Source organism: Chaetura pelagica, unplaced genomic scaffold (genome assembly GCF_000747805.2).
Source record: "Chaetura pelagica isolate M959 unplaced genomic scaffold, ChaPel_1.0 scaffold596, whole genome shotgun sequence".
NCBI lineage: Eukaryota > Metazoa > Chordata > Aves > Apodiformes > Apodidae > Chaetura > Chaetura pelagica.
The window spans coordinates 28,520-55,588 of NW_009953725.1; the positions used below are offsets into that span (position 1 = coordinate 28,520).

At 41.4% G+C, this 27,069-nt stretch overlaps 1 protein-coding gene across 1 annotated transcript in view; it reads right to left on the bottom strand.

Moving 5' to 3' along the window:
- Nucleotides 1-10,016: 10,016 nt before the first annotated feature.
- The window catches only part of SLC1A1 (solute carrier family 1 (neuronal/epithelial high affinity glutamate transporter, system Xag), member 1), a 38,061-nt gene continuing 21,008 nt past the window's right edge, over nucleotides 10,017-27,069 (bottom strand). Inside the window, exons 4-11 of the mRNA XM_010000647.1 lie at nucleotides 26,701-26,743; nucleotides 25,334-25,417; nucleotides 23,767-23,951; nucleotides 21,757-21,864; nucleotides 16,116-16,238; nucleotides 14,104-14,298; nucleotides 12,592-12,726; nucleotides 10,017-10,260 (exon numbers count right to left, since the gene is read on the bottom strand). Coding sequence (XP_009998949.1) covers nucleotides 10,017-10,260; nucleotides 12,592-12,726; nucleotides 14,104-14,298; nucleotides 16,116-16,238; nucleotides 21,757-21,864; nucleotides 23,767-23,951; nucleotides 25,334-25,417; nucleotides 26,701-26,743 — 1,117 coding nt within the window. The remainder of the gene's footprint in view (nucleotides 10,261-12,591; nucleotides 12,727-14,103; nucleotides 14,299-16,115; nucleotides 16,239-21,756; nucleotides 21,865-23,766; nucleotides 23,952-25,333; nucleotides 25,418-26,700; nucleotides 26,744-27,069) is intronic.

The following is a 27,069-nucleotide window of genomic DNA, read 5'->3' on the forward strand; positions in this document are numbered from 1 at the left end:
CCGCCTCTTCTGCCTTTTATAGCCTGTGACAGGAAGTGGGCGGGAATACTGACCCTTCCAGGCTGTCAGGGTCCTCACCACCCTCTGTCTCTGGGTGTCAGCACCGTGCCAGGGTCTCCGAAAATGTAACACAATAGGTGCTTCTCCAGCAGCCTACGAAAGGAGGTCCTTACCAGTAGCATCCTGTTTCTTTAGTTTGCAGCCTGAAAACCACATCCATATACTCATTTGAAAAGCCTAGGTAATAAAAACGGTTTTCCTTCATACTGCATAACAAGGTCATGCCCTCAGAGATTTTTACTGAAATCCACTTCCTTCTTAGATGCAGTCCTTTGCCTGCCAAATATCTTCTCTGCCACTGCACTGCAAAAGAGGAAAGAAAGAGCTGCGTAGAAAATTTCCAGAAAGATTTCCTAGGTCATCCTCTGAATTGTATCCGTGTTATTTTGAAGACTTCCAGTTAGTCACATCAGAAATGGTGTTTTATTTGTGTTCAGTTACTGACAAACATATTCATACTGCTTGACACAGTAGTTGTAGATAAGTATGTAATGGCTGAAGTGCCACCTCAGGACCAGTGTAAAGAAATAGGGGAATGTATTAATTTCCTTGTCCTACTTAGGTTGCCTGGATGTGTCACAAAGATAAAGCCATTCATCAGAATCTGAATTAACCTACTTCATTAATTGTACAGAAACCACTCCCAAGGACAAAAAATTTTGACTTATCTTTTTCTAGTGGTAGTTGTCCTTCATCATGGAAACATAAGTGAGAGAAAGATGAATTCTAGTCATCTGGGAGTTTGGCTTGAATAAGGAATGTTTCTAGCATTTCACAAAGGCAACACCATGCAAAGAAAATTAACTCCTGAGAACACCTTTTTACAGCACATTTCCAGGCAAAGGCTGTTGGTTTGTTGATTCTTGTTTCCTGTGGCCTGATGTGGATGAGCTGTGGTGTGGTTTTCCTGCAGCTGCACCTGCAGCTCTCAGGGTACCATCAGCATTTGTGACTGTTGTTGCTCGCTGGTAAGCCAGAAATAACATAGGTTATCTGGGCATCTGTAGTGAAGTCCCATAACTCTCAAGATTTTTCAGATGCATCCAACCTTGCTGGGCTTCTGCACAGACTTAAGATTTCAAAAGGAACCACAGGGAGGGCCCCTCTGCACTGTTAGGTGCATATGAAGTTAAAACCTCAGAAATCCACTGAAAATGAAAGGCTGAACTTGAAAATACGAGTCTTTTAAATACTTCCTAATGTTTCTCACTCATGGTCTAGCTGTTCTTCCTTCCCACTCAGGCACACTCTCAGCCTTTTCTGTTCTAAGCAAAGATTACTGTTAACTGCAGTGATGGTATGGTCTATAAGAAACATTTGCTTTATACTCACTGTAGCTCAAGACAGCTATAGCTGTTACATAAGAACAAAAGAACTGACAGAGCAGTGGGATGTTTAGCTGTTTCTTCCCAAGCAGAAAGCCAGTAGCTAAAAAAAAGAGGTAAAAAGTGTTGTGGTTTTGGCTTAAAGAAGTCCCTGCAGTCATTATCTGTACGCAGGATATTGCCCATGGTGAAAAAGAAGGACCCACAGAAAGGTAAAATATTAATGGTAAGCCTGAGGAAAGCTCCCTATGTGTTTGGCCTCTGTAATAGTATAACAGGGAGAAACTGAAAGGAAAAGCATTTCAGATCAATACCAGGAAGCAATTTCATGAATATAACAAGCTTTTATGGAACACATTGCCATTAATTAAATGTGAAACAAATAATTTAGGAGAATTATGGGAGGACTGAATAACAGATATTGGCAGCATGGCATGCTGCTACAGGAGGCTGGTGAAGACCAATTACTATCCAAAAATCATTGTACCATCACCCATGAAAATGGCAAAAATAATAAACATCTTCTTCATTTGGGTTAGTAGTTAGTGACAGCCTTTGTTCTAATACATCTAAAACTCACTTCTGTCAGAAACCAAAAGAAGCAGCACAGGTCCAATCCACTCTGGCCATTTGTGGCCAGTTCAGTAGTTTTTACTCATGTTTTGCCTTTCTTCGTTAGGCAGGGAGAGTAACCAAAAAGGAAAAGGATGTGGTCAAAGGTTAGGAACATTTCCTTAACTCTTACAGGAAAAGGCATTTCAGTTGCTGAAAAAAAGTAAAGCTCCATTATGGTTCTTCCTAAAAATAAAGCAGATTTGCTTGCAGTGGTGGGTGTTTGAAGATGGAGACACTGACAAAACAGCACCTCCTTTATCTTTGCATTTTCCTCATCATGTCTCTATAACACTCCCATGTCAAACATTTGAAAGAAAGCCATCTTTTCCCAATCAACATATTTACTCCGCTAGAAATGCTGATGGAGACTCAGAACCAGAATATGAAAGAAACAGAAAGAGCGCAGCAGCACTGTACTTTCATCTGGTAGAGCAAGCAGCTGTCAGGTCTAGTATAAAAATTACCCAACAGACAAGCATCCAAATTTATGCTAAGTAAACACTGCTTGAATCTATTACGTGCAGCAGGAACCTAGTTTTTTTTCTGGTCATTGCTCTGAGTAATTTTTTCCCATTCTTTCCTATATATACATGCAACAAACCAATCACCTCATTGAGGAAGGCCATTATGTTGGTCATGCATGGTTTCCCCTTCACAAATCCATGCCAACTACTTGCAGTCACCTTCTTGTCCTGCACAATGTCTGGAAATGGCTTCCAGGATTAGCTGTTCCACCACCTTCCCGGGAAACAAGGTGAGGCTAAGCAGCCTGTAGTTCCTTCAGTCCTCCTTCCCCTTCCTGGAGAGACACTTGCCTCCTTCCAGTCCTCAGCATCTCTCCCCAGTAATTTTCCTCTCCTCCACATCCTTTAGATTACTGCAAGTAGCACATAATGACACAGGCCACTTGCCCCAGCACTTGTGGGTGCACTGCATCAGACCCGTGGACGTCTGTAGGTCCAGTTTATTTCTGTGTTCCCTAAACTGACTACCCTCCACCACGAATGAATTTACTTTGCCCTGGACTTTCCCACTGGTGGCTGAGATTACTGAGGGCAAGACTTACCAGTAAACACAGTGGTGAAGAAGACATTGAGTACCTCAGCCACTTCAGTGTCTTTTCTCACAAGGTCCTCTGTGCAGTTTAGCAGTGGTGTCATGTTTTCAATAGTCTTTCTTGTGCTGCTGTCCCTGTGGAAACCTTTCTTGTTGCTGTTCACATCTCTTGCCCCATTCAACTCCAGGTGAGTTTTGGCTTTTCTGAACTCATCCTTCCACCGTCAGACACCACCTCTGTATCCCTCCTGGGTCACCTGCCCCTGTTTCCAACTCCTGTAGTCTAGTCAAATGCTCCTTGCTCATCTATACAGGCCTCCTGGCTCCACTGATTGGTTTCTGCTAGCTGGCATGGACCATTCTTGAAGTTATAGGAGGTGACTCTTGGAAATCAACCAGCTCTCCTGTATCTCTCTTCTCTCCAGGGCCATATCCAATGGATTATTCCACACAGGTCTCAGAACAGGACAAATTCTGCTCTCCAGAAGTCCAGTGTTGTGGTCCTGCTCTTTGCCCTATTCCATCCTCTCAGGATCCTTAGCTCCACCATCTCATTGTCACTACAGCCAAGCTTGTCCCTAGTCTTCACAGACTTGATCAGTCCCTCCTTCTTTCTAAGTATCAGGTCCAGCAGACCACCTCTTTTATCATTCCCTTAAGGTTAAGCTCTATATAATATCAGCAGTTACTATATTGGTCAGTGTATAGGTTGCTTCTGATGCTGTAGTAGAATCTGTTGTATAGGATCAGGTTAGTGTTCGTGGTCTGAGGCTGAAACAGATAAAGGGGCACCACAAACCCCACACCATATTTGTTACACAGGCATGTTTGGCCTCGTGTTAGGCAACCTGGGCAGGACAACTTACAACACGTTGGCCCCATGTGTCAGAACCTCTTCCTCTTTGTAAAGGGTATACAAAGGGTTTTTTCCCAAAGCTGTAATTTGTAGTACTGCTTTGTATACGGAATTAGTAGCTTAATAGATTGCAGCTGCATTGTGATTAGGAATGTATTGAGAAGGTGGGAGAACACCACTGGTGAGAAATTTTCTTTGGCTGGTCTCTCACAGCCACCAGGATCTTCAAGACGCTGCTGCACCCTGCTGTCTTGATACCATTAATGCAAGTCTGTATATACTTGGTCACAACAGTGACTTGTTACTGTAGGGGGCAAGTGAAGCTCTGCAATGATAAACAGGTGAAAGGACTGGGACTGGCCAAGCGCCAAGTGCCTCCTAACACAGTCAAGGGCAAGACTGGGTTGGCCTCTGTGTTTGCCACCAAGAACCTGAGCTCCACTGTTGGCTGCCACCCAGCAGGCATTGAGCCGTGTAGACGTGCCATGCCAGACCTTGGTATGAGGGCTGGCCTCCTCTCTTATAAGAGGGCCATCCAGGAGGGAAGGGCAGGCTACAAAGGCTGCAGCTGGTATGGTTGCATCTGGACATCCATTCAACGATTGCAACACACCAAAGCCCAGATCGTGTCCACCTTCATCTTGAGTGGCTATTGAAAAAACAAAAAAGGGGGAGATGTGGAGAATAGGCATGGGAAAAGAAAAAGCACCTCCTCTATCTGTAACAAAGTAGATAAAACAATATGACACCCGCCAAGGGCCAGGGCTTGTTGTGAACAGCACTGTGAATGTTGACAGAAATCAGAACACTATCATGTGCTTGGTGTGTGATTGGCTACATCCTGGGAACCCAAGGAGTGTGTATGTGCCAAGGAGCAGGTGTAAGTGCTGTTTACATTCTCTGTACCCTGGTTGCTTACTCTCAGTTCCCACTGTAAAAGTATATAAGGGAGCATTTTCTCATAATAAACAATTCCATTGCTTCTCACTCTGGAGTCTGTGTCTTAACTGCCACATATGTATGTGGCTAGAAAGCAAAATATCCAAATCTGTCTAACATTACAAGATGGTGAGTATCAATTAGGATCCTATTTGGATGTCTGTACAGTTATTGATGGGGTGCCAACTGCTTTTTAATTTAATGGGTGCTTTTTCTATGGCTGGATCAAATGCTTCCATGAAAATTATGAGAACCCTCCAGTGGGGACCACCTCTGGATATTTGTATCACACAACACAACAGAAGATGGACTGCCTAAAGAGACCTGGTTTTCAAAACAGGTCTATATGGGAGCATGAGTAGGCTGCTATGACAAATGGGAAGCTTTCACAGTTCTTAGCTAGAACCAAACCACCCACACGGCTGATCCCCACAGATGTGCTTGCTGGTCACAGGCAAATACCATTTGTTCACAGTACAAAGAACTCCCATCAAAAGAAAGATTTCTATGATTTTACTAGACTGTTTACTTTCATGAACAAAATAAAACAATTGCCTTTTGGACTCCTCAGAGTTATTATTGAGAATTTTGGCACCCTGACAACCTGCTTTAGAATGGTCAAAGTAAAGGAGTATTTGCCTTCTGGGCTGTTTTTTTTTAATTATTTTTTTTTGCCTGTGTTGCCTGTGCAGACAAAAGCGGGAAAGCTCTTTGAGAGTCCTGAGACTTCTGACCCTGTAGTTCAGGAAATGTTGGATTATATGCACACACGGTAGCAGAAGGCAGATGTACACAGCCAGTAGGGATGCTGGACAATTTAATGCCTATCTAGTGCACTGGCTATTTTGCATTAGCCATAAAGAAAGCCCCAGTGTGCCCCAAAAGCACTGCAGGCTCCAGTCCTGTGATAGCTTCTGCAGCCCCAAATGTCTGGAGGAACATAACAATGATGTAGAGGGCCAAAACCTGCAGGTGCCTTTCTGATGGGAGACCTTCCATCAACCTCCAAAGGTTCCAGACCAGAAGGTTATGGTGAAGAGGACGCATTGACCATGCAGGATGTTTCCACCTATACTGGAGGTACATACTCAGAATATTCTGACAAGAAAAGCATCCTTGTTTCTTCAGTACATAGTTTTGTTTCTCAGTGGTGAACAGAAGGCAAAACATCAACCCCTGCTTAGTTGAATCTGGTCCATATAAATAAATAATAAATAATCCCCTGCTTAGCATGTGTTTGATAGCGTACTCAAAATCCAGAGAATCCACAGTTAGAGGGCTTTCTTGCCATCTCAGGAGAGTGTGCTCTAAAGCATTTATTTTTATCAGACAGGAAGAGTAATTCTTGCCAAAGCTACAGCTGAGTCACTAGTAACGATAACATAAATCCTAATTTCAGCCAGTTTCGTTTTTCTTGCTATAGCTAAAGAAACACAATATTCTAAGTGAGGAGAGGATGGTAGGCTAAAACAAGCGGCTACAAAGGCTGCAGCTGGTATGGTTGCATCTGGACATCCATTCAACGATTGCAACACACCAAAGCCCAGATCGTGTCCACCTTCATCTTGAGTGGCTATTGAAAAAACAAAAAAGGGGGAGATGTGGAGAATAGGCATGGGAAAAGAAAAAGCACCTCCTCTATCTGTAACAAAGTAGATAAAACAATATGACACCCGCCAAGGGCCAGGGCTTGTTGTGAACAGCACTGTGAATGTTGACAGAAATCAGAACACTATCATGTGCTTGGTGTGTGATTGGCTACATCCTGGGAACCCAAGGAGTGTGTATGTGCCAAGGAGCAGGTGTAAGTGCTGTTTACATTCTCTGTACCCTGGTTGCTTACTCTCAGTTCCCACTGTAAAAGTATATAAGGGAGCATTTTCTCATAATAAACAATTCCATTGCTTCTCACTCTGGAGTCTGTGTCTTAACTGCCACATATGTATGTGGCTAGAAAGCAAAATATCCAAATCTGTCTAACATTACAAGATGGTGAGTATCAATTAGGATCCTATTTGGATGTCTGTACAGTTATTGATGGGGTGCCAACTGCTTTTTAATTTAATGGGTGCTTTTTCTATGGCTGGATCAAATGCTTCCATGAAAATTATGAGAACCCTCCAGTGGGGACCACCTCTGGATATTTGTATCACACAACACAACAGAAGATGGACTGCCTAAAGAGACCTGGTTTTCAAAACAGGTCTATATGGGAGCATGAGTAGGCTGCTATGACAAATGGGAAGCTTTCACAGTTCTTAGCTAGAACCAAACCACCCACACGGCTGATCCCCACAGATGTGCTTGCTGGTCACAGGCAAATACCATTTGTTCACAGTACAAAGAACTCCCATCAAAAGAAAGATTTCTATGATTTTACTAGACTGTTTACTTTCATGAACAAAATAAAACAATTGCCTTTTGGACTCCTCAGAGTTATTATTGAGAATTTTGGCACCCTGACAACCTGCTTTAGAATGGTCAAAGTAAAGGAGTATTTGCCTTCTGGGCTGTTTTTTTTTAATTATTTTTTTTTGCCTGTGTTGCCTGTGCAGACAAAAGCGGGAAAGCTCTTTGAGAGTCCTGAGACTTCTGACCCTGTAGTTCAGGAAATGTTGGATTATATGCACACACGGTAGCAGAAGGCAGATGTACACAGCCAGTAGGGATGCTGGACAATTTAATGCCTATCTAGTGCACTGGCTATTTTGCATTAGCCATAAAGAAAGCCCCAGTGTGCCCCAAAAGCACTGCAGGCTCCAGTCCTGTGATAGCTTCTGCAGCCCCAAATGTCTGGAGGAACATAACAATGATGTAGAGGGCCAAAACCTGCAGGTGCCTTTCTGATGGGAGACCTTCCATCAACCTCCAAAGGTTCCAGACCAGAAGGTTATGGTGAAGAGGACGCATTGACCATGCAGGATGTTTCCACCTATACTGGAGGTACATACTCAGAATATTCTGACAAGAAAAGCATCCTTGTTTCTTCAGTACATAGTTTTGTTTCTCAGTGGTGAACAGAAGGCAAAACATCAACCCCTGCTTAGTTGAATCTGGTCCATATAAATAAATAATAAATAATCCCCTGCTTAGCATGTGTTTGATAGCGTACTCAAAATCCAGAGAATCCACAGTTAGAGGGCTTTCTTGCCATCTCAGGAGAGTGTGCTCTAAAGCATTTATTTTTATCAGACAGGAAGAGTAATTCTTGCCAAAGCTACAGCTGAGTCACTAGTAACGATAACATAAATCCTAATTTCAGCCAGTTTCGTTTTTCTTGCTATAGCTAAAGAAACACAATATTCTAAGTGAGGAGAGGATGGTAGGCTAAAACAAGCGTAGAGAGAGAAATTATTTATTCAGAACATGTTAGGAACACTGTTCACAGTACATCGTAACAGGGTGACTATATAATGGATTGGTCATAAAAGTGTGATTTAAAAAAGCAAAGAAAAGACAGAGCATAGATTATAGGCTAAGTGTGGAAGCCACTGTGGTTTTTTTCCTCCTATAAGCAAAGCTGTACAAATGAAGTCTGCCTCATACTATTTTCTGCACAGGTAAGAGATTGATTTACTCAGTCTGTACAGTTTATTTGTTTTGTATAAACATATCAATGCTTAGATTAACACTTCTGATATAGTTTAGAATGTTTAATTTAAATACAGTATTATGTCTCATTATGTCTCATGTCTCACCTGTTGATTGAAGGTGCAATTTATCAAAATCTACAGCAAATCCTTTATTTTTTTACTTAGTCAGTTCTCTTTGGCACGCTTCTGGTGTATTTAAATACAAAAGTGTAGAATTGAATCAATTATATAACAATGCAGGATCTTCAAGGCTTTTTTATTAGCATATGAGTGCAATTTTAGGTTTACCACAAGCTTATTTACAAAGGACTGTATATGAATTACAGTTTACTTTATATATAAAATGGCAAACAGCTTCAATGTGCAAGTCAAAAAACACTGTTGCAGCCAATCCTACCTTGAGACTGATTTTTGCACCATGGAAATCTTGTATAAAAGGTTTTAGAAAATGGAGATTCCTCATGAGAAAGTTCTTGGTGCTTCTTACCATATATCAAGCCCTCTGAATACAGGACTTTCTGGGTCCAGAAATGCTTTGTAAGATACAGTTTAGCTGATATGTTGGCACTGTAGGTAGTGTTGAAGCTACAAACTTACATGTTCAACTGGCAAACTAAACCAAGAAACAGAACAACAACCAGTTAGAGTAAAAAGCTTACTTACAGTTGCCTCTTCCTAGAAAAAGGCATGCCTCCTATATTATTTTTTATCTGCTTTGTTTCAAGGAGGAAAGGTTTAGAATTTTCCCTATGCATCGGTCAGAGTCAAACGTGAACAACAGTAAGCAGACTTTTTTCTGCTTCTGAAGGAATGTACTAAGAGGCCACTAAATCAGTGAAGTATCAATTTACAAAACTCTTCAAATGCTGGAAGAGCAAAGCCACAGCCATTTATTTCACAGAAGAAGGCCAAAACCAGCAGATGGCATTCACATGAAAGGCATGGGGAAACCCAGCTACATAAAGAATGGAAATTGTTCCATGCCAAATTATTTCACAATTAAAGAAAAATGAAACCATGTACACAATAAAACACTTTTTACAAAGCCTTTCAGGTCTGTTCCTTCCTGAATAACCCAAGTGGTATTCCCTCAGCTGCAGAAATGAGTATTTTGGCACAAGATGAAGTTACAGTAGGTGTCAAATACAGTGCAATCTGTTTAGAAGGCAAGGATGTTAAAAGGGATTTCATACAGATGCAGTGTATTGTGGTTAAGATGTGGAATGTTGTGCTACTCCTGAGTAAAACATGTTTGGCTGTCTCAGCTAAGATCCCCATTTATGAGCATGCTGATTGCAAAGAGGCATTTCATAGCCTCAGCATTAGTGTATGTTCTTTAAAAAAAAAAAAGTATTTTACAACTGCCTTTTTCTTCATCTGTCAGCAAGAACTAGAAGTGGAGAGTGCAAACTGCTGGGAGAGGGGCAGGAGTGGTAAGGAGAATCAGAGTCTGTGTAGTAAATTAAATGCATGTGAAATGTAATGTATTCTCAACTATCCTTTAAGCTTTTTGAGACACTATATATGGCCATGTCCTTTAGTGCTCCTGTTTTACCTGTAAAGATACTGGCTTTAGAACTGAGATGTCTGCGTGAAGGATATGGTGTCAGACTTATCTACAGCAAAGCCTCCGTTGACGTATGACTTCTTGGTCCCTGCTTCGTTGTGACCAAGTATTGTTTCCAAGGCAAAAGGACTGACTATGTTGACTTCAGCTGTGGCATCCATCTGCTCCAGCTCATTTTGAGAGAGCTTCTCCACTATCCCTGTACCAAAGGCATCTCCCAAGACATTCACCATTGTTCTGAATCGATCCCTATGGAAAACAATGTTGTTAGACAAACCACTCCATATGTTACCTTGAAAACCCCTTCAGTAGAAGTAAGTTACTCTAGCAAATGCAGATTTTTTTAAATTTTTTTTTTTTTTTTTGCAGTGCAGATTTTGGATAATTCTCTAATTAAAAGACAAACATCTTCTAGAACAAGAAACAGAATTTTCCCAACTTATATTTGAAGAAATCAGGAGTCACTTTCATGACAAATTACTTTGTGTAGTGTGTGTAAAACTGCAAGTCAGATCACTAGTCTGCTAAAGCAGTAATTACACTGCTGTGCACAGCCTTATAAAATGTTATAGGGATCTCTTCTCAGGCCCTGAAGTAAATGACACAGCTGGTTTTCTTTGTGATGAAACTGCTTTTCTTGGGAAAAGAGACTGTGGGGTGCAGCCGAAGAGTCAGCATTGTTCTTTTTGTCTTTCTAACAATCATGTCCTCAGCCGGACTAGCACCTAGCCCACTGTCTTCAGTATTCTGGCCCAAATCCTGGAAATGGGAAAGGCTATCCTTCTGTTATCTTCTCCTTGTTAAAGGGTTGAAGAACCAAGTTGTATTAAAAAAGTCACTAAAATGAATACAATACCTCTGTACTGTTGATTTTTTTCCCAGCAGAAATGTGTCTTGCAAACCTTAAAAATCAACTGTTATTTGACAGAGAAACAACAAAACCATGCAATATAGCCAAGCCTGAAAACTGGCATGGAAGTAAGGTAGACAGTGGAAGGTCATGCTTCCCTGTTTTTACTTTCAGTTACTCAACACTGCAAGGGCTTTGTGGCAGAACAAATTGCTCTGTCTGTGTGGAGATGTAGAGGTGGGTATTTGCACAATTAAAAGGGACTGCAAAAACAATACTGAAGTGAATCAGTGCATCTCATATGTTCTTCCACTAAAACTGTTGAACTCTAGTGCTAAAAAGTGTCCATGTGTTCTCCATGTGGAAAGGAAGTATATGGCAGGGAAAGGAACAGAGAGAGGTGAAGTAAAATTCTGGTAGGATCAGTGTGACAAGTGAGAAAATCAATAGCACTGAAAACTTGTATTTCCTAATGCTTCTCAAAATTTTTCTGTTCTTAATTAAAAACATGAAGTGCTTTCTCAAGGGTACGTTATAAAATCTTCCTAAGTTCAGAATTAACTAGAGGGTTGTTAATAAGCCACTACTACCAGGTTGTAAAATAATACATTTTAAGCAATAAGTACAAAAGGCAGAAATGTTAATCATCTACATGGCATCATGATGCAAATTCCATCTGCTGAGGTGCAAAATGCACTGGCAGTGATCCCTGGTACATGAAATTAATCTTTAATTTGCTTTACACAGCAAAACACCTTAATCTGAAAAACTTCTCAGTTAGAATCAGAAACAGCTTGAATTCTTTGTCTGTGTCTTGATGGAACACGTAGTTCCCAGGTACTCTTACTGTGCCTCAGAATCACATCACCTGTGGACCTTTAAAGTGGAGATGAGACTAGATCCGCAAAATTATTATTACTGTGAGAAACATGGGAATTACTGTTCTCTTTCTCTTTCACTCCCTGAAAAGAATTAGAGGGCAGTAATTGAATGCTTAGGCTGCAGGGTAAAACAAACAAAATTAAGTAAGTTTCTGTGCACACAATTTTGTGGAACTCCTCTCCATGGGACTTGGGGAAATCTAAAAGTGTATATGGGTCCCAAAAGCGATGAGGCAGGCATTCATAGAAGAAAACATCTATTGTGAACTATATATATATATTAAAAAAAAATCACCCCACCTCTAGCTTAAGAGCTCTGTGAGCTGCAATTTGCAGAGGCTAAGAAAGTACTTTGAAAAAACAGCCATTGTATGCTTGTTCTGTTCTCTGACTTCTTTAGATCTGCTCTGAGCAAGTGGCTCATACTGATCTTCACCATCCTTAAAACTAAGTGCCCACTGGGAAAAAAAACAGACCTGGAGAAAACGGAATTATCGTGGAGCCCAGCAAAGAAACCTGTTGAACTCTGTTACAGAGAACATCCTTGTGGCGGGAGCTGTTTTGTTTGGATCAATTATGCTCATACTGAAAGGGGATTGATTCTTGGATCCATTCAATAGCCCTGGTTTCCTGGAGACTTGCATTTCTCTATATAGCTTTCAAAACTGACTTATTATATACGTATCTAAGAAACACATAGGTTGCTGGCTGGAAAGGGCAGTGCAGGAACAAGGCTGGCTATAAAAAGAACCTGCCTAATTCCTGCAACAGTCCCAAGTGCTTTTGTTGCTTTCTTTTTCAGCCCCACATGCTCCCACAAAGAATTTAATATCAAGTGCCTTAACTTACAGAAGCCAGTCGACTGCAATGATGAGAGTGACATCTTCAGCAGGCAGGCCAATAGCGCTCAGTACAATCACCATGGTGACAAGTCCGGCCTGGGGGACGCCTGCAGCCCCAATGCTGGCTGCTGTGGCTGCCACACTAGATCCCAAATAAAGCCCAGAAAAGGCATTCAGAATACACATTGCTCTCAGAAACTGTATTTCCTGGCACAAATAGGCTTATTTCACTGTCAGAAAGAAGCCCAAATGTTCCAGCTTTCCTCTTGAATAGTATTTACTCATAGTGTGGTGACAAGTTTATGGGACAAGTCATGTACAGATAGGGTTATGGTTACACTGCAGGACAACAGCAGGTAACTAATGAGCAAACTCGATACAGCAGAGGTAGAGGCCAGGTTGGGTTTGCAAGTGTTTGCAGAGGAAGAAAAATGTCAATTTTCAGAATGATGCTATATACCAGCTGCATGTCCTGTCCCATCCCACCTCCTTGTGAGGTTACACAGGCAGGGCCTTGGACCAAGAGGCGAGAATGTTTTGTATTACTTCCTGTGAATGATACTTTCAACTTTACCACGTTGTATCCAAAGTTAATCACAGAATCACAGAAGGTTAGAGGTAGGAAGGGACCTCTCAAGATCACCAAGTCCAACTCCCCTGTCAGACCAGGACCAGAACCAGGGCAGATGACTCAGAAAGGCATCCAGACAGGTCTTGAAAGTCTCCAGAGAAGGAGACTCCACAACCTTTCTGTGCAGCCTGTTCCAGTGCTCTGTCACCCTCACAGTAAAGTTCTTCCTCATGTTGAGGTGGAACTTCCTGTGCTCGAGTTTGAATCCACTAGTCTTTGTGCTATCACAGGGCAAAAGTGAAAAATAAGTTGTCTCTACCTTCTTGATGCCCAGCCCTCATGTATTTATGGACAGTAATTAGATCCCCTCTCAGTCTTCTCCTCTCTAGACTAAACAGCCCCAGGTCTCTCAGCCTTTCCTCATAAGGCAGGTGCTCCAGTCCCTTACATCATCCTCATAACCCTGTATTGGACTCTTTCAAGTAGATCCCTGTCCCTCTTGAACTGGGGAGCCCAAAACTGGACACAGTACTCCAAGGGAGGTCTCTCCAGGGCCAAGTAGAGGGGGAGGAGAACCTTCCTCGATCTGCTGGACACATTCCTAATGCACGCCAGGATACCATTGGCCTTCTTGGCCACAAGGGCACATTGTTGTCCCATGGATAACTTGTTGTTTACCAGGACTTCAAGGTCCTTCTCTGCAGAGTTGCTCTCCAGCAGATCACCTCTCAGCCTGTACTGGTGCATTTTGTTCCTTCCCAGGTGCAGGACTCTGCACTTGTTCTTGTTTAACCTCATTAGGTTCCTCTTTGCCCAGCTCTCCAGTCTGTCCAAATCTCACTGAATGGCTGCAGAGACTTCTGGTGCATCAGCCAATCCTCCCAGCCTAATGAATATTCATTACAATAAGCTACCCCAACATAATGCATGTGATGGCTTTAGTCTTACCTAATAGTAACTATTTGGCCAAGATCCAGTTTTAAGTCATTCAGCTGTGCAATAAATATAGCTGCTACTGCTTCGTAAAGAGCGGTGCCGTCCATGTTGATGGTAGCTCCGACCGGAAGAACGAACCTGGTGATTCTTTTGTCGACGCCATTTTTTTCTTCAGCACAACGGAAGGTGACAGGCAAAGTTGCTGAACTGGCACACAGACAAACACACAAAGTGAACACAGAGAACAAAGAGCATACCATTTCCCCTGTCTTTCCCTCCCCTCAGAGCCTGCGCTGCTCCAACACTCAGCCAGAGATCTAAGGCAGGCTGGAAGGCTGGACCATGAAAGAGAGAACTGGCTTATAAAACAAAGTAACTTTAGTTATCTCTTCTAATTATGGGAAGAAACAATAAAATCTTAGTACTGTCAAAATTACATTATAAAACCATAATGATATGTGTTGTCACAGAAACAGTGCAACAGCTTAAACTCTAGCAAGTCCGTGCCTAATGAACTGAATGGCAAAGAACTGTCTCCTCCTGGGACGGGCAGACTCTAGTTTGATGTAAGGCTACACAATCCACAGTGCTGCTTTGGGTACCACAGAAGTAATGATGGAATACCTCCGGGGGATTTAGAATGGTCCAGGTGAAATTAGGGTGTGTAACAAAGTAACAGTAAAATCAAAGCACGAACAATACAACTACTACTAAGAAAGTTAACATATGGCACCTTGAATGCCAGCACATGGCATGTACAGGACAAGCGGGTAATTGGGCCCAGTCAGCATGGGTTTAAGAAAGGCAGATCCTGCTTGCCCAACCTCATCTCCTTCTATGATAAGATGACCCACCTGGTCAACAAGGGAGAGGCTGTGGATGTTGTCTACCCAGACATTACTAAAGACTTCAAAACAGTTTCCCACAACATTCTCCTGGAGAAACTGGCTGCTTGTGGCTTGGACAGGCATATGCTTTGCAGGGTGAAAAACTGGCCATGTGTTTGGGCCCAAATAGTTGTGGTGAATGGAGTTAAATCCAGCTGGAGGCCAGTCACATGTGGTGGTCCCCAAGGCTCAGTGTTGGGGCCAGTTCTCTTTAATGTCTTTTATCAGTGATCTGGATGAGGGAACCCTCAGTAAGTCTGCAAATGACACCAAGTTGGGGTGGACTATTGATGCGCCTAAGGGTAGGAAGGCTCTGCAGAGAGACCTGAACAGGCTGGATCGATGGGCTGAGGCCAGTTGTGTGAGGTTCAACACAGCAAAGCAGTGCATCCTGCACTTGGGCCAAAACAACCCCAGGCAACACTACAGGCTTGGGAAAGAGTGGTTGGAAATCTGCCTAGAGGAAAAGGACCTGGAGGTGCTGCTTGACAGCCCAGCTTAGCATGAGCCAGCAGTGTGCCCAGGTGGCCAAGAAGGCCAACACCGTCCTGGCCTGCATCAGGAAGAGTGTGGCCAGCGGGAGGAGAGAGGTGATCATGCCCCTGTACTTGGCACTGGGGAGGCCACACGTTGAGTACTGTGTGCATTTCTGGGCCCCTCATTAGAAGGACACTGAGGTGCTGGAGTAAGCCCAGAGAAGCACAACCAAGCTGATTAAGAGAACAAACTGTCTAGAGAACAAGTCTTTGGAGGGGCCTCTGAGGAAATTGGCGTTGTTTAGCCTTAAGAAAAGGAGGCTGAGGGGAGACCTTGTTGCTCTGTACAACTACCTGAAAGGAGGTTGGAGTGAGGTGCGTGATGATTTCTTCTCCCAAGTAACAAGCAATAGAATAAGAGGAAATGGCCTCAAATTGTGCTAGGGGAGGTTTAGATTGAATATTAGGGAAATATTTCATTACCAAAAGGGTTGTCAAACACTAGAACAGTCTGCCCAGGGAAGTGGTGTAATACTCTGAAGGTATTAAAAAACATGTAAATGTGGTGCTTATGGACATGGTTTAGTGGTGGACTTGGCAGTGTGTTAGGTTAATGGTTGGACTTCATGATCTTAAAGGAAAATAAGTTTATTTTTTTTACCTGGAAGAAATCATAAGGGCCGTCAGAAGAGCCTGAGCCATCCCCATGGCAAATCGAAAAGGATTTTTCCTTACTATTATTAAGTAGATCAGTGGAAGAATTACAGCGGAATGGATTGCAAGTCTGCAAAATAAAATGGACTAGTTAAAAAAGTGGATACATCTTGTTGACTTTTTTTAATAAAACTATTATTAGAGCTATCTAGTTCTGTCCTCAAGTACACTTAAACACTATGGGTGATGTTCGTGACACATTCAAAATTCAAAGAGTATACCATCCTAACAAATGCAGACTGATGCTCTTCTACACTTCCTTTTGAAAGGGAGAGATTATTAATTGTCTCTCCTTCCAAAGCAGAATAAGGATTAATTTATATATTGGAACGGATTTTAAACTGATGAAGACAAGGAAACTGAAGCAATAACTAGTATTTAAAATGATATGCAGACGCTGATTTGAAATATGGTAAAACACTTCACCCTCTTGCCAAATCTTTACAATTGATAAGAGATAAATCAGAAAAACCTAATTTATTTTTTTTTAAGCTTATCTGCCTTTATTATAGGACACATTTTGGAGTTAAAGGTAAGTATGGTCCCCACTCACAGACATGGATGTGCACATCTTTCTGCAGAAACTTCAAACATGATCCTATGAAAAACTATAGAAACTATAGAAAACTATGTAAGCTTGGGTCTACAATTGAAATGTAGTGGGGTATTTCAGACTGTACAAATGAGATGTATGTGGTCTCACCATCTTTGATACTGTAAAATGCTGAAATACTGTCTTTTGAAATATTTTTAAAATTAAGTGTGTTGACATGCAAAATACCAAATTGTCCTCTTGCCTTTAGCTACTTAGGTGTATTTTCCTGGATACTTAGGTGGGTCTCAGGGACAAATTAATCCTTCAACTTGTGCATTAATTTTGAACATTGTGAATTACTCCTGCATGCATATGAATGTAGAGCTTTGCAGGCATTAAGATTAGAGGTTAACAGCCCGCTGTAAGTATATTTGAAAAGAAATACATGTGAAGGGTCTGTGAAATATGTCCTATGTTCCAAAGTCACAAGCAATTATAGCAGCATCAGCTTCTTGTGAAAAGAAATTATCATAGCCTGGGAACATGAAGCTCAGAACTGTTGTCATATATGACCTTGGGATTTTCATTCTGTCCTCACAAGATGTTCCTGCAAATGTTACTGTGTTGTAATAGTGCTTTATAATTTCAAAGCAGCTGATAGGGATAAATCATGGTACCATTTGTTCAGCCAAAAATAGGCAATTAAGAGAGCAGTAGCCACAGTAGAGAAATTCACAACAGCACCACTGTTTGTCTCCCTGGAAAAATAGTCTTTTTAAAAGCAACAGCCACTCTGTATGTGAACAAATTATTTATTTAGTGGAATGTAAGTAACCATATGCAACATATATTGAAAAAATTTTGTAAAGAATTTTAGAAAGAAAACTAACAATTTATACAACAGCGCCTGAGAACAAACTGAATTCTGCAGAACACATAGGAAAAATATTAAATGGTATAGTATCACTGGGTGTCTTTAACAAAATGTTGATGAGAGTAAACATTTCAAATATGTCTACATCTCAAAGCATACTGGCTTCCAAATAGTTATTTAAAAGAATTTAGATATGCACTTTTTCTAGTGGCAGCAAGAACATGTCATTATCCAAAATAAAGTATTGCGCATATCCGCTTTGCTACTATTGATTTTCATGAAACAAATTTAAAGTAATACTTATTTTCATGCATAAAATGCAACTCATAGTAAGCAGCAGAGATTTTTATACTAAAAATCATAATCAACAACTGAAGAGAAGTCTGCTTGCTGCAGCTTTTTTTTTTTTTTTTTTTTTACCTCCTGCTTTGATTTTCCTCCTCTGTGACTGCTACCATACTCATCCTGACACTGCCCCCATTAAATGTGAGAGGCTGAAGGTATTTAGTGGCTAACTGGAGCAGAGACACTGTGGGAAGTCTGTTCCCTCATGGTAATCTGAATGAGCCATAAAGACTGAGACAGACTGAGATAAAACCAAGGTATTTAATACATTCTTTGCCTCTGTCTTCAACACTGATGATGGACCAAGGGGGGCCTCAACACCCAGAACTGGAGTACCATGACTGCAACAGGGATCAACTCTTAGCTGACCCTGAATTTGTGTGCGATGTGCTGCTACAGTTAGATCCCTAGAAGTCCATGGGGCCTGACAGGATTCATCTGAGAATCCTCAAAGAGCTGGCTGATTTCATCACTGGGCCTCTCTCTATGATTTTTGGGAGGTACTGGGAATCTGGAGAGATCCCAGTTGACAGGAAACTGGATAATGTTTTTCCAATATTAATAAAGGGCAAGAAGGAAGACTCTGGAAACTACAGGCCAGTCAGTCTAACTTCAGTGCCTGGTGAAATTATGGAAAGGATTATTCTGGGAGGTATTGGAAAACACCTGGAGGACAACACAGTCATCGGTCACACCCCACATGGCTTCATAAGGGGCAAGTCCTGCTTGTCAAACTTATATTCCTTTTATGACAAGGTAACCCACCTAGTTGATCAAGAGAAGCCAGCAGATGTAATCCTTCAGCAAAGCTTTTCATACTGTCTTTGACAGTATCCTTCTGGACAAAGTCCAACATACAGCTGGATAGGTGTACCATACAATAGCTGAACAACTGGCTTATAGGTCAAGCACAAAGAGTGACAGTGAATGGGGTAACATCAGGCTGGTGACCAGTCGCTGGTGGGGTCCCACAGGGCTCCATCCTAGGCCCTGCATCTTCATCAATTCCTTGGATGCAGGACTCTAGGCAAGCTTGCTGAGGATGCAAAGCTGGGAGGCAGGCCTTGCAGAAAGACCTTGACTGGTCAGGGAGCTGGGCATGAAGCTTAACAAGGGCAAGTGCTGGATTCTGCATCTGGGATGGGGCAACCCTGGTAATAAGTAGACTAGGGAGCGAGTGGCTGGAGAGCAGTGTGACAGAAAGGGACCTGGGGTTCCTGGCTGATAGCAAACTGAATATGAGCCAGCAGTGTGCCCTGGCAGCCAGGAGGGCCAATGTGTCCTGGGGTGTATTAAGCACAACATTGCCAGCCAACTGAGGAAGGTGATTGCCCCAGTCTACTCTGCACTGGTGCGGCCTCACCTTGAGTACTGTGTGCAGTTTTGGGCACCACAACATAAAAGGACATCAAGCAATTGGAGAGTGTCCAAAGGAGAGCCACAAGGATGGTGAAGAGTCTGAAAGGGATGACATATGAGGAATCGCTGAGGTCACTTGGATTGTCCAGCTTGGAGAAGAGGAAGTTGAGGGGTGACCTCATTGCAGTCTATGGCTTCCTCACAAGGGGAAGAGATGGGGCAGGTCCTGATCTCCTCACTCCTGTGACCAGTGACAGGACTCAGGGAAATGGCACAAAGCTGAATCAGTGTAGGTTTAAGTTAGATAACAGGAAAAGGTTTTTCACCCAGAGGGTGGCTGAGCAATGGAACAAGCTCCGCATGTAAATGGTCACAGTGCCAAGCCTGCCTGAGTTCAAGTTTGGATGATGCTCTCAGGCACATGGTCTAATTCTTGAAGTGCCCTACACAGGGAAAGGAGTTGGACTCAATCCTGATGGGCCCCAACCAACTCAGCATATTCTATGATTCTATACTATGTTGCAGCTAACAGTGGGCAAGAGCTGTTAGGGCCGAGAAAGTGAAAGGTCATGAATAATAAATCTGGGTAGAAGGTGAGCTAGAAGAAAAGCTGGAGAGGAAAGTTAAAGGAAAGGAAGAGGAGGATAAGACACCAGCCCTCATGCTCTTGCACATTCTTTTTGACAGGGAGTACAAGACATACAAACTCTAATTCTCAGGATCAGTATTACATGGAGGATGATAGACAGATATAGATACACAAGACACTGATGAACAGAACACACTGCAAACAGAGGTGGTCAAGAAAATAAGGATGAAAACCAGAAAGATGGTGGGTACAGCTGTGTTTAAGAAAGAGTACAACTACTCTTGTTTGCCAAGAGGTGGGGGGAAAAAAGGATATTCTTGCAGGCTGGAAAATGTAGAACAAGCAACTCTTCTGTGAAGCCTATAGCCTTGCGTATACATTGTCATCTTTGCTCCCGTGATCTGATAACAACATGCCCTGATGGTCAGTTTTCAGACATGTGCTGCTGCTGTTAGGTGTTCTCCACAACACCTGAAGCATCACACACTGCACACTGTTCTGTATGAGACAGAAATGCTTCAGAGATCTACCCTAGCAGCCATCAGGGCTTAGAAAGTAATTGTACCTAAAATGATTTTTGAACAGCTAGTCCAAACATACTAGCTTATGCATAAAGCCAAACAACAACTTTTAAATTCATATGATTGTCTAGCAAAAATTAATGTAAAAAAAAAAAAAAGGGAGATCCTTTTACACTATATATAGAGAAGTTTGCATTTAAGACTAATATATCGCCCTTCTCTCTGCTTGGTTCTCAGAAAGTGTGTGTTAATGTCATTTGAAGAATAGCATGAATATGAACTAAGTGAGGGGAAAGAAGCTCTTCAACAACTTTGGATCCAGCCTCTAAACAAAACATAAATAAATCCTTAATATACTGAAGAAATTGTAGGAGTGGATGCTAAGGCAATGAACCAGGACAGCCTAGAAGTTACGCTTCACTGAATTGGAAATATAAATTTAAATGCATTTAAATTACTGGGACTGTAATATCCATTTATCTATCAAAAGGGTTCTTTGTAGGATAGTCTTCAGAGAGAGCTCATGATCTGGTCTTACAACATGTATCACTTGCAGGAGCCTGCAAGGCTCCACAGTGTGCAGTGTAACCGCCTCCATCCCAGACTATTCTATGCCACCAAGGGCCTAGAAAAATCATAGGAAAAAAGTTCTGATGCTTGGCTAAGTTACTCAGAGAGTAACTGCTGCTTTTGCTACCAGCTACCTTTGCCTGGAAGGAGTAACTGAACAGTGCAGTCCCCAGGGCTTCTCTTGATGTCAGCTGCCTGCTCTGCACTGAGGTGGGAAGAGGTCAGTTTCCTCATTGGTACCATTTCTCGTGCATTGCACTTACTATGCATTTGTATTGGACAGTGGAGGTGGGCCTCTGCTGGTACATCTTGGGCCCAGAAGTCCCACAGGGAGGTTTCCAACTGAAGCCAGGTTTTTGTGTATTTTCAATAGGCTGGCAACATCCCATAAGCCATAACTCACAACCTCACCCTTCTGTAAATTCTTCTAGTATCTAACAGAAACATTACTTCACTCAGAAATACAGTATTATCTGTTTCAGCACCAAGCTGAGAATATGAAACAATGAACACACTAACTACCCTTGCTTCTTTTCTTGTTGTGTTTTTTGTTTGGGTTTTTTTTGTGTGTGTGGCTGGTTTTTTTTAGAATGCAAGACAGTGACTTTTTAAAACAAAACATGCATTCAGAAAAGTGTGCATTCAAAATGTCTTCACACACCCTCACATAATTTTTACTGACAGGAATTTTTGTCTCTGACCTAGAAGAGGCTGAATGTTGTGGATAACTGAGTTGTAATCAACTGAGCTCTAAAAACTGCACACATTTAATTTCATCTTCAACAAATGACATACCCACTCAGTACTGTAGCCATATAAAGACCCAGCTTACGAAAGATTTCCCAGTTCTCAACTTCTATTATCTTTCCAGCAATTAAAAACACGATACCAATTGGCATATACCTACGAAGCAAAAATAAAGCAATTTAAAGTACATTCTAAGATTACAAGCTCAACACAGGGTAATTTCTCACACAGTAAAACTTTTTACAACAGGTAAGACTTCTTTTTTATATTCTATTACACACTGAAGATTTTTTTATATTCTATTATACAACAGACTTCATTCAGTTGCAGCAAGACTACAACAGAGGTGATGAAAAAATATTAGAAAATGAGAGTAAATGTAACTCTATGCATTGTCTAACAAGTACAGTATGACCTGGTGTCACTGAATACACAGAAGTTGGGAAGATGTGTGGGCTTTGCCCTACTGCAGCATATGTTTAAGCATAGCCATAAGCTTACTTGGAGGTAGAAGTTTGCAGGGCTGAGACCATTATCTGTGCATTGCAATCACACAGATTGCAGAACCAGATGGGATGCTGTGCTTACAGCAGCTGCCTGCAACACTGGGGGCTAATGTGCAGGTCACTTGCACAGAATAAGAGTGATCTTATTATGTTGGGATAGTGCAGTCATCAGTGTGTCACTTGGAAGGGTCCCCATCCCTAAGTGAACTTGCAGAAGGCCATGCCTTACAGCCTTGAACAGCTGCAAAGGTTACTGCCTACAGAAAATTCAAGGTAAAAAACAGGACTTATGCTAGCACCAGCTCCACTGCATTCCTTTTGGTACCAAAGAGCAGGCTGTCACAGAGACAAGCTGTCACTTCAGAACTTTGAGTAATATAACTTAATTTATCAATTTGTGAATATACACAATGTATCAATTTTAAAATACAAATTATTACTTTATAAATGTGTGTATGCTATCTCACAAATAAAATACACCATGTCCCTGTGTAAAGCAGGGACTCCTACTTCCTTCAGAGCCCTGAACTTGGTGAAAGCAGAACTAATTCCTCACACTGCCAGCATCAAACTGTGCCTTAGTCAAGGCAACAGCTCCCACATCTGTAGGAACACAGGCATGTGCAAGCCATTGGACAGTCAGTTTATGGGTAAGAGCCTGTATTTGTGGCATGTGCTAACTCTTGGGTCTTGTTAGTGGAGATTTCCTGCCAGAGTGAGGCAGACTATTTCATGGGGCTGTAACTCAGCTGGGGATTGAACGAGCTGTCCAGCACAGGACAACTTGCAGAAACTAAGTTAACTTTCTTTAAAAGCAGCAACTCTAGACAGGTTTACTGCTTCACAGGCATCTCAGTGTGCTGATATGGAAAAATAATAATCCATGGAATAATCAGATCTGATAAGCTACTGCTTGTGTGAAGGAGGTCGACATGAGCAGAGAGAATATTGCAGCAATGGCACAAGAGACTTCACATGTAGGATCAAATCCTGGAAAGGATTGTGTGTGCTTTAGTCCTAGTACTGTGATTGTGATCTGTGTGGAGAAAACCTCTGTGAGTTGCTGTAAAGTCCAATCAAACACTATCAGATGACAGTGTGACTTTTTTTTTTTCCTGTCTGAGAATATTGAGTGAATACTGTGTGAATGGTACCTCACAAAACCCATATGCAGAAGGTCAATTATGTTACACTGTATTTTGCTGCAAGGGAATAGTGTTAAAAGACTGAGAGGGGCACATGGGGCACATCACTAGTGCAGCTGCACTGGTTTGCTATAAACCTCTAGCAAGAATGTGTGAAATAGTCAGGTTTCTTGTGCATCAATAGGACTTCTTCCTTAGTATACAGTAAGTAGAAGCTATGTCTCCAGTTTCCTCAAAAGGATCAAGTTCTGTAGAAAGCAAACTTCTAACCAGCCCTTCTTTTAAAGCTGTATTCTGCAAAGCACTGTACAAAAGCAAACATTAAGTATGAGTCCACTCCAACCTCTTCAATGAAAAAAACCACTTAAAGAAGTTGTTAGAAAATGTTAATATGTCCTTGGACTTACCACATAATTATCTGAACTATTCTCATTGTAGCTTCATTCAGGGCATTGAAAAAATCGAACAGCACTTGTCCTTTCTCTCCCATTTCGCCAATAATCACTCCAAAAACAAGACAAAAGACTATCAACCCCAGCACATTGATGCCACCAGAGTATGCGCCCACAATTTTGTATTCTTGGGTTTTGTTCTAGAGATAAGATTAAAGAGAAAGAAGTTACTATCTGACAACAATGAATTTACTTTGAAGAGTACTAAAATGAAAATATACTTAGATTTTCCTTTGAGAAGACACAAGAGCTCTTCCCCAGTCACCCTATTCCCCTACTGCTAGTGCCAAATGGGCAAGTTCAGGAATGAAGGCAGAACTAAATTGTCTTTGAAAGCTTTGTATTTTAAAGCTATGCAAGGATCTGAACAAACACAAGCAGGCTACAAAACACCCCATAATTTATATTGCCCTTTCTATAGACTTCTGACACAAAGTATGGCAAGGTCTGGGTATCCACAGTCATGCCTTCAATATACTCAAGACCCGCTCCCTACTGTGGAGGACAAAACACAACTGATGTAGAATGCTTGTGGCTATTTTTAAACAACTCGAGGGGCTGTGTCTGGATTTAAGATAAATAGTTCATTACATAAGAACCGAGACAATGGTGTCCAGTTTCGCCCCAAGTTTAAAATCTATTGTTAAGCTGAAACCAGTGAAACTGCATATTTTGTAGCAGAACTGGATGCACATACCACAAACATCATACTAAATAGGTAGGTAGTCATACATTTATCTGTTCTCAGGTATGAACATATGAAGGAAAGGGTACAATTCTTCACTACATCGTGCTTCAGGATTTAATTAATCTTTTTTAATTAGCTCATGTTCCCATGCACTCACAACGAGATGGAATTTGGAAGCAGTATAATCACATGCATATTGATTTGGTACTGTTCATAGCTCTGTGTTCATATTCTACTGAATTCCTTTATCACTCTCCTTCAAAGTAATTCTAGGCTTTATAAACCATTAACACCCATAAGCTTTCCACAACTTCAATCAGAGTCTTGCTAAGCCACCTCTTCACTTTTGTCTCCTTACAGCAGAGTAACAAACAATTAACAAATGCCTTCTATTGTTTTGCTTTCCATTAAAAAAAAACCCAACTCATTCCTTTTTTCTGCAGTGCTTACAGTTATCTCATTGCTGCTGAAACATGTCATGCTGCTATATACGCAGCCTTTTCACAGTGACTTTTCTTCAGTTTCTCAGCAAAATGAAAAAATTATTAGCATATACATTTAATGAAGCACATGAATTGATTTTTTTTATGACATCATCTATTGTTTTTGGACTGTTTAATTACCAATTGAGTCCTCCGGTGCTCTTAAACCTACTTGAAGACCCTCATACCCACCTCTAGCATTTACTTATTATGTTTTGTGCCCTTGCTAAAACCTATCTATGTACCATTTCCTGACTTTTCTCAAACACTAATCGCATCAAATAAACAAAATTTCTTTCATGTTCTTTCTCCTCACTTCATACATTGTGAAGAAATACAATAAAGGTCGTACCTTTGCACCAGGTTCTTTTGTAACTGCAGAGCTATTTTTATCCATGCCAATTTTAGCTTCCACTTTTTGACGTTTGGTTTTATACTGGAAAAGTTTTGTAAAAAGAAGAAGAGCTTATTTAGAAACACATGGAAACTTAAAAAGGCGTAGCCTTTGTCCAGTTAAAATAAGGGGAAAATTAACCAATCTGACTTGAAGACAGCAAACATAGACAAACTCTTTATTTCCCCATTCACATGAGCCATCACAGTTCCGTACTTCAGATGCTGTAGATCAAACAAGTGATTCACAGAAAATACGCCATGAATTCTGCTCCCCAGGCCCTCGGATGTTCTGCAGATCTGGTGCAGTCTTGAGGGGATAATACACCTCTGGACAATGGCAAGGACACTTTCTGCTGTGACAAACAGCTTGGAGAGAATTGCTGACAGCCACCCCAGGAGAGGCAGAGCAGATTCACTTGATACCAGAGTCCTGGTAATGTAGTTAATGTAACTAATGCCATTCAATAAGTAATTTTCTGTGGCCAAGCTGGTCCCTTATTGGCCCCCTTTCTGCTCATTATCAGACCCTGAAGGTCCTGTGCACTATGCAGATGGATTAAACAGATTTCTTCTACCCCTCCCTAAAAGCTTAAATGTTATTGGGCACCAGGCTGACTACTTCCCTCCTTAGCAGCCTGGAAGGTCCCAGGCACTCGGCCAACCCGGTACTGTTCATGATCCCACCACAGCACATGGAAGTATAATAGCACCCAGAGAACTGTCCATAAAATCAAACAGGATACAAGTCCTAAGGGGGAACCTAGACGGGAGCTGCTGCTGAACAGCAAGAGCCAGACCCCCTGGTGGCCAGAGACACTTCCGTCATCATCTGCTTTCTCTGAAGACTGAGTGATTTGTATTAATTTATCTGTTTTTCAAGTCTAGATGATTCTTATGTTGATACATAATTTATGTATCAACAAGTATTAAGATTTGACCTAATCTGCAGAGAGTCCCAGTGGTTAGAAACCATAAGGTAAGTGATGCTATTTTAAAATTGTAGCACACTGACTTCACTTAGTAACACGGAAATAGATCATCATTACGTGGTTCTTCTAACTCTGCCTATCCCAAAAGGAAAAATCTTGTCTTATATACTGCTTGGTTTCTGCACACAGCTCCTAAACAGTGTCTTTTTGCAAGATTATCTAGGACTTAATAGCCAATAACAGTGTTTCTCATAATGGAAATGAAACCAAGATGTCTTAAAGAAAAGTCTTTTGATGGGAGATTAAGATACTCTTGGGCTTCTCAGAAATAATTCTTACCTGACATCGTTTAGGGGGATATAAAAGAATAATTTGTAGGAAGGTTCAGACTTACCTGTTGAAAACAGGCCTGGACAAGGTTTTCTGGGAACATGTTCCTGTTAAAAAAGTAGACATATTTCAACATTATAGCATAGATAATGCTGTATGTCTTTTATAAGAACTAAGAACTTTTTTTTCTATAAATGAAATTATAAAGCCTGCTGCTTGAAAACTAGATCAGATTGTATTCCTTCATTCAGAAAACTGTGTATTTTGTAGCATCATTGTGTATAAAGTCCAAAGAAATTAAGCGTTCAGGACTCCTTATGATCAGATGATTGTTTGTCTACTGTTGGTTTTTTGGACTTATTTATCAGGCTTTGACATTTCTTTTGGTAAGCTACCAAACACAGTGTTTTTTGCTCCTGCTGCATCATCTCTG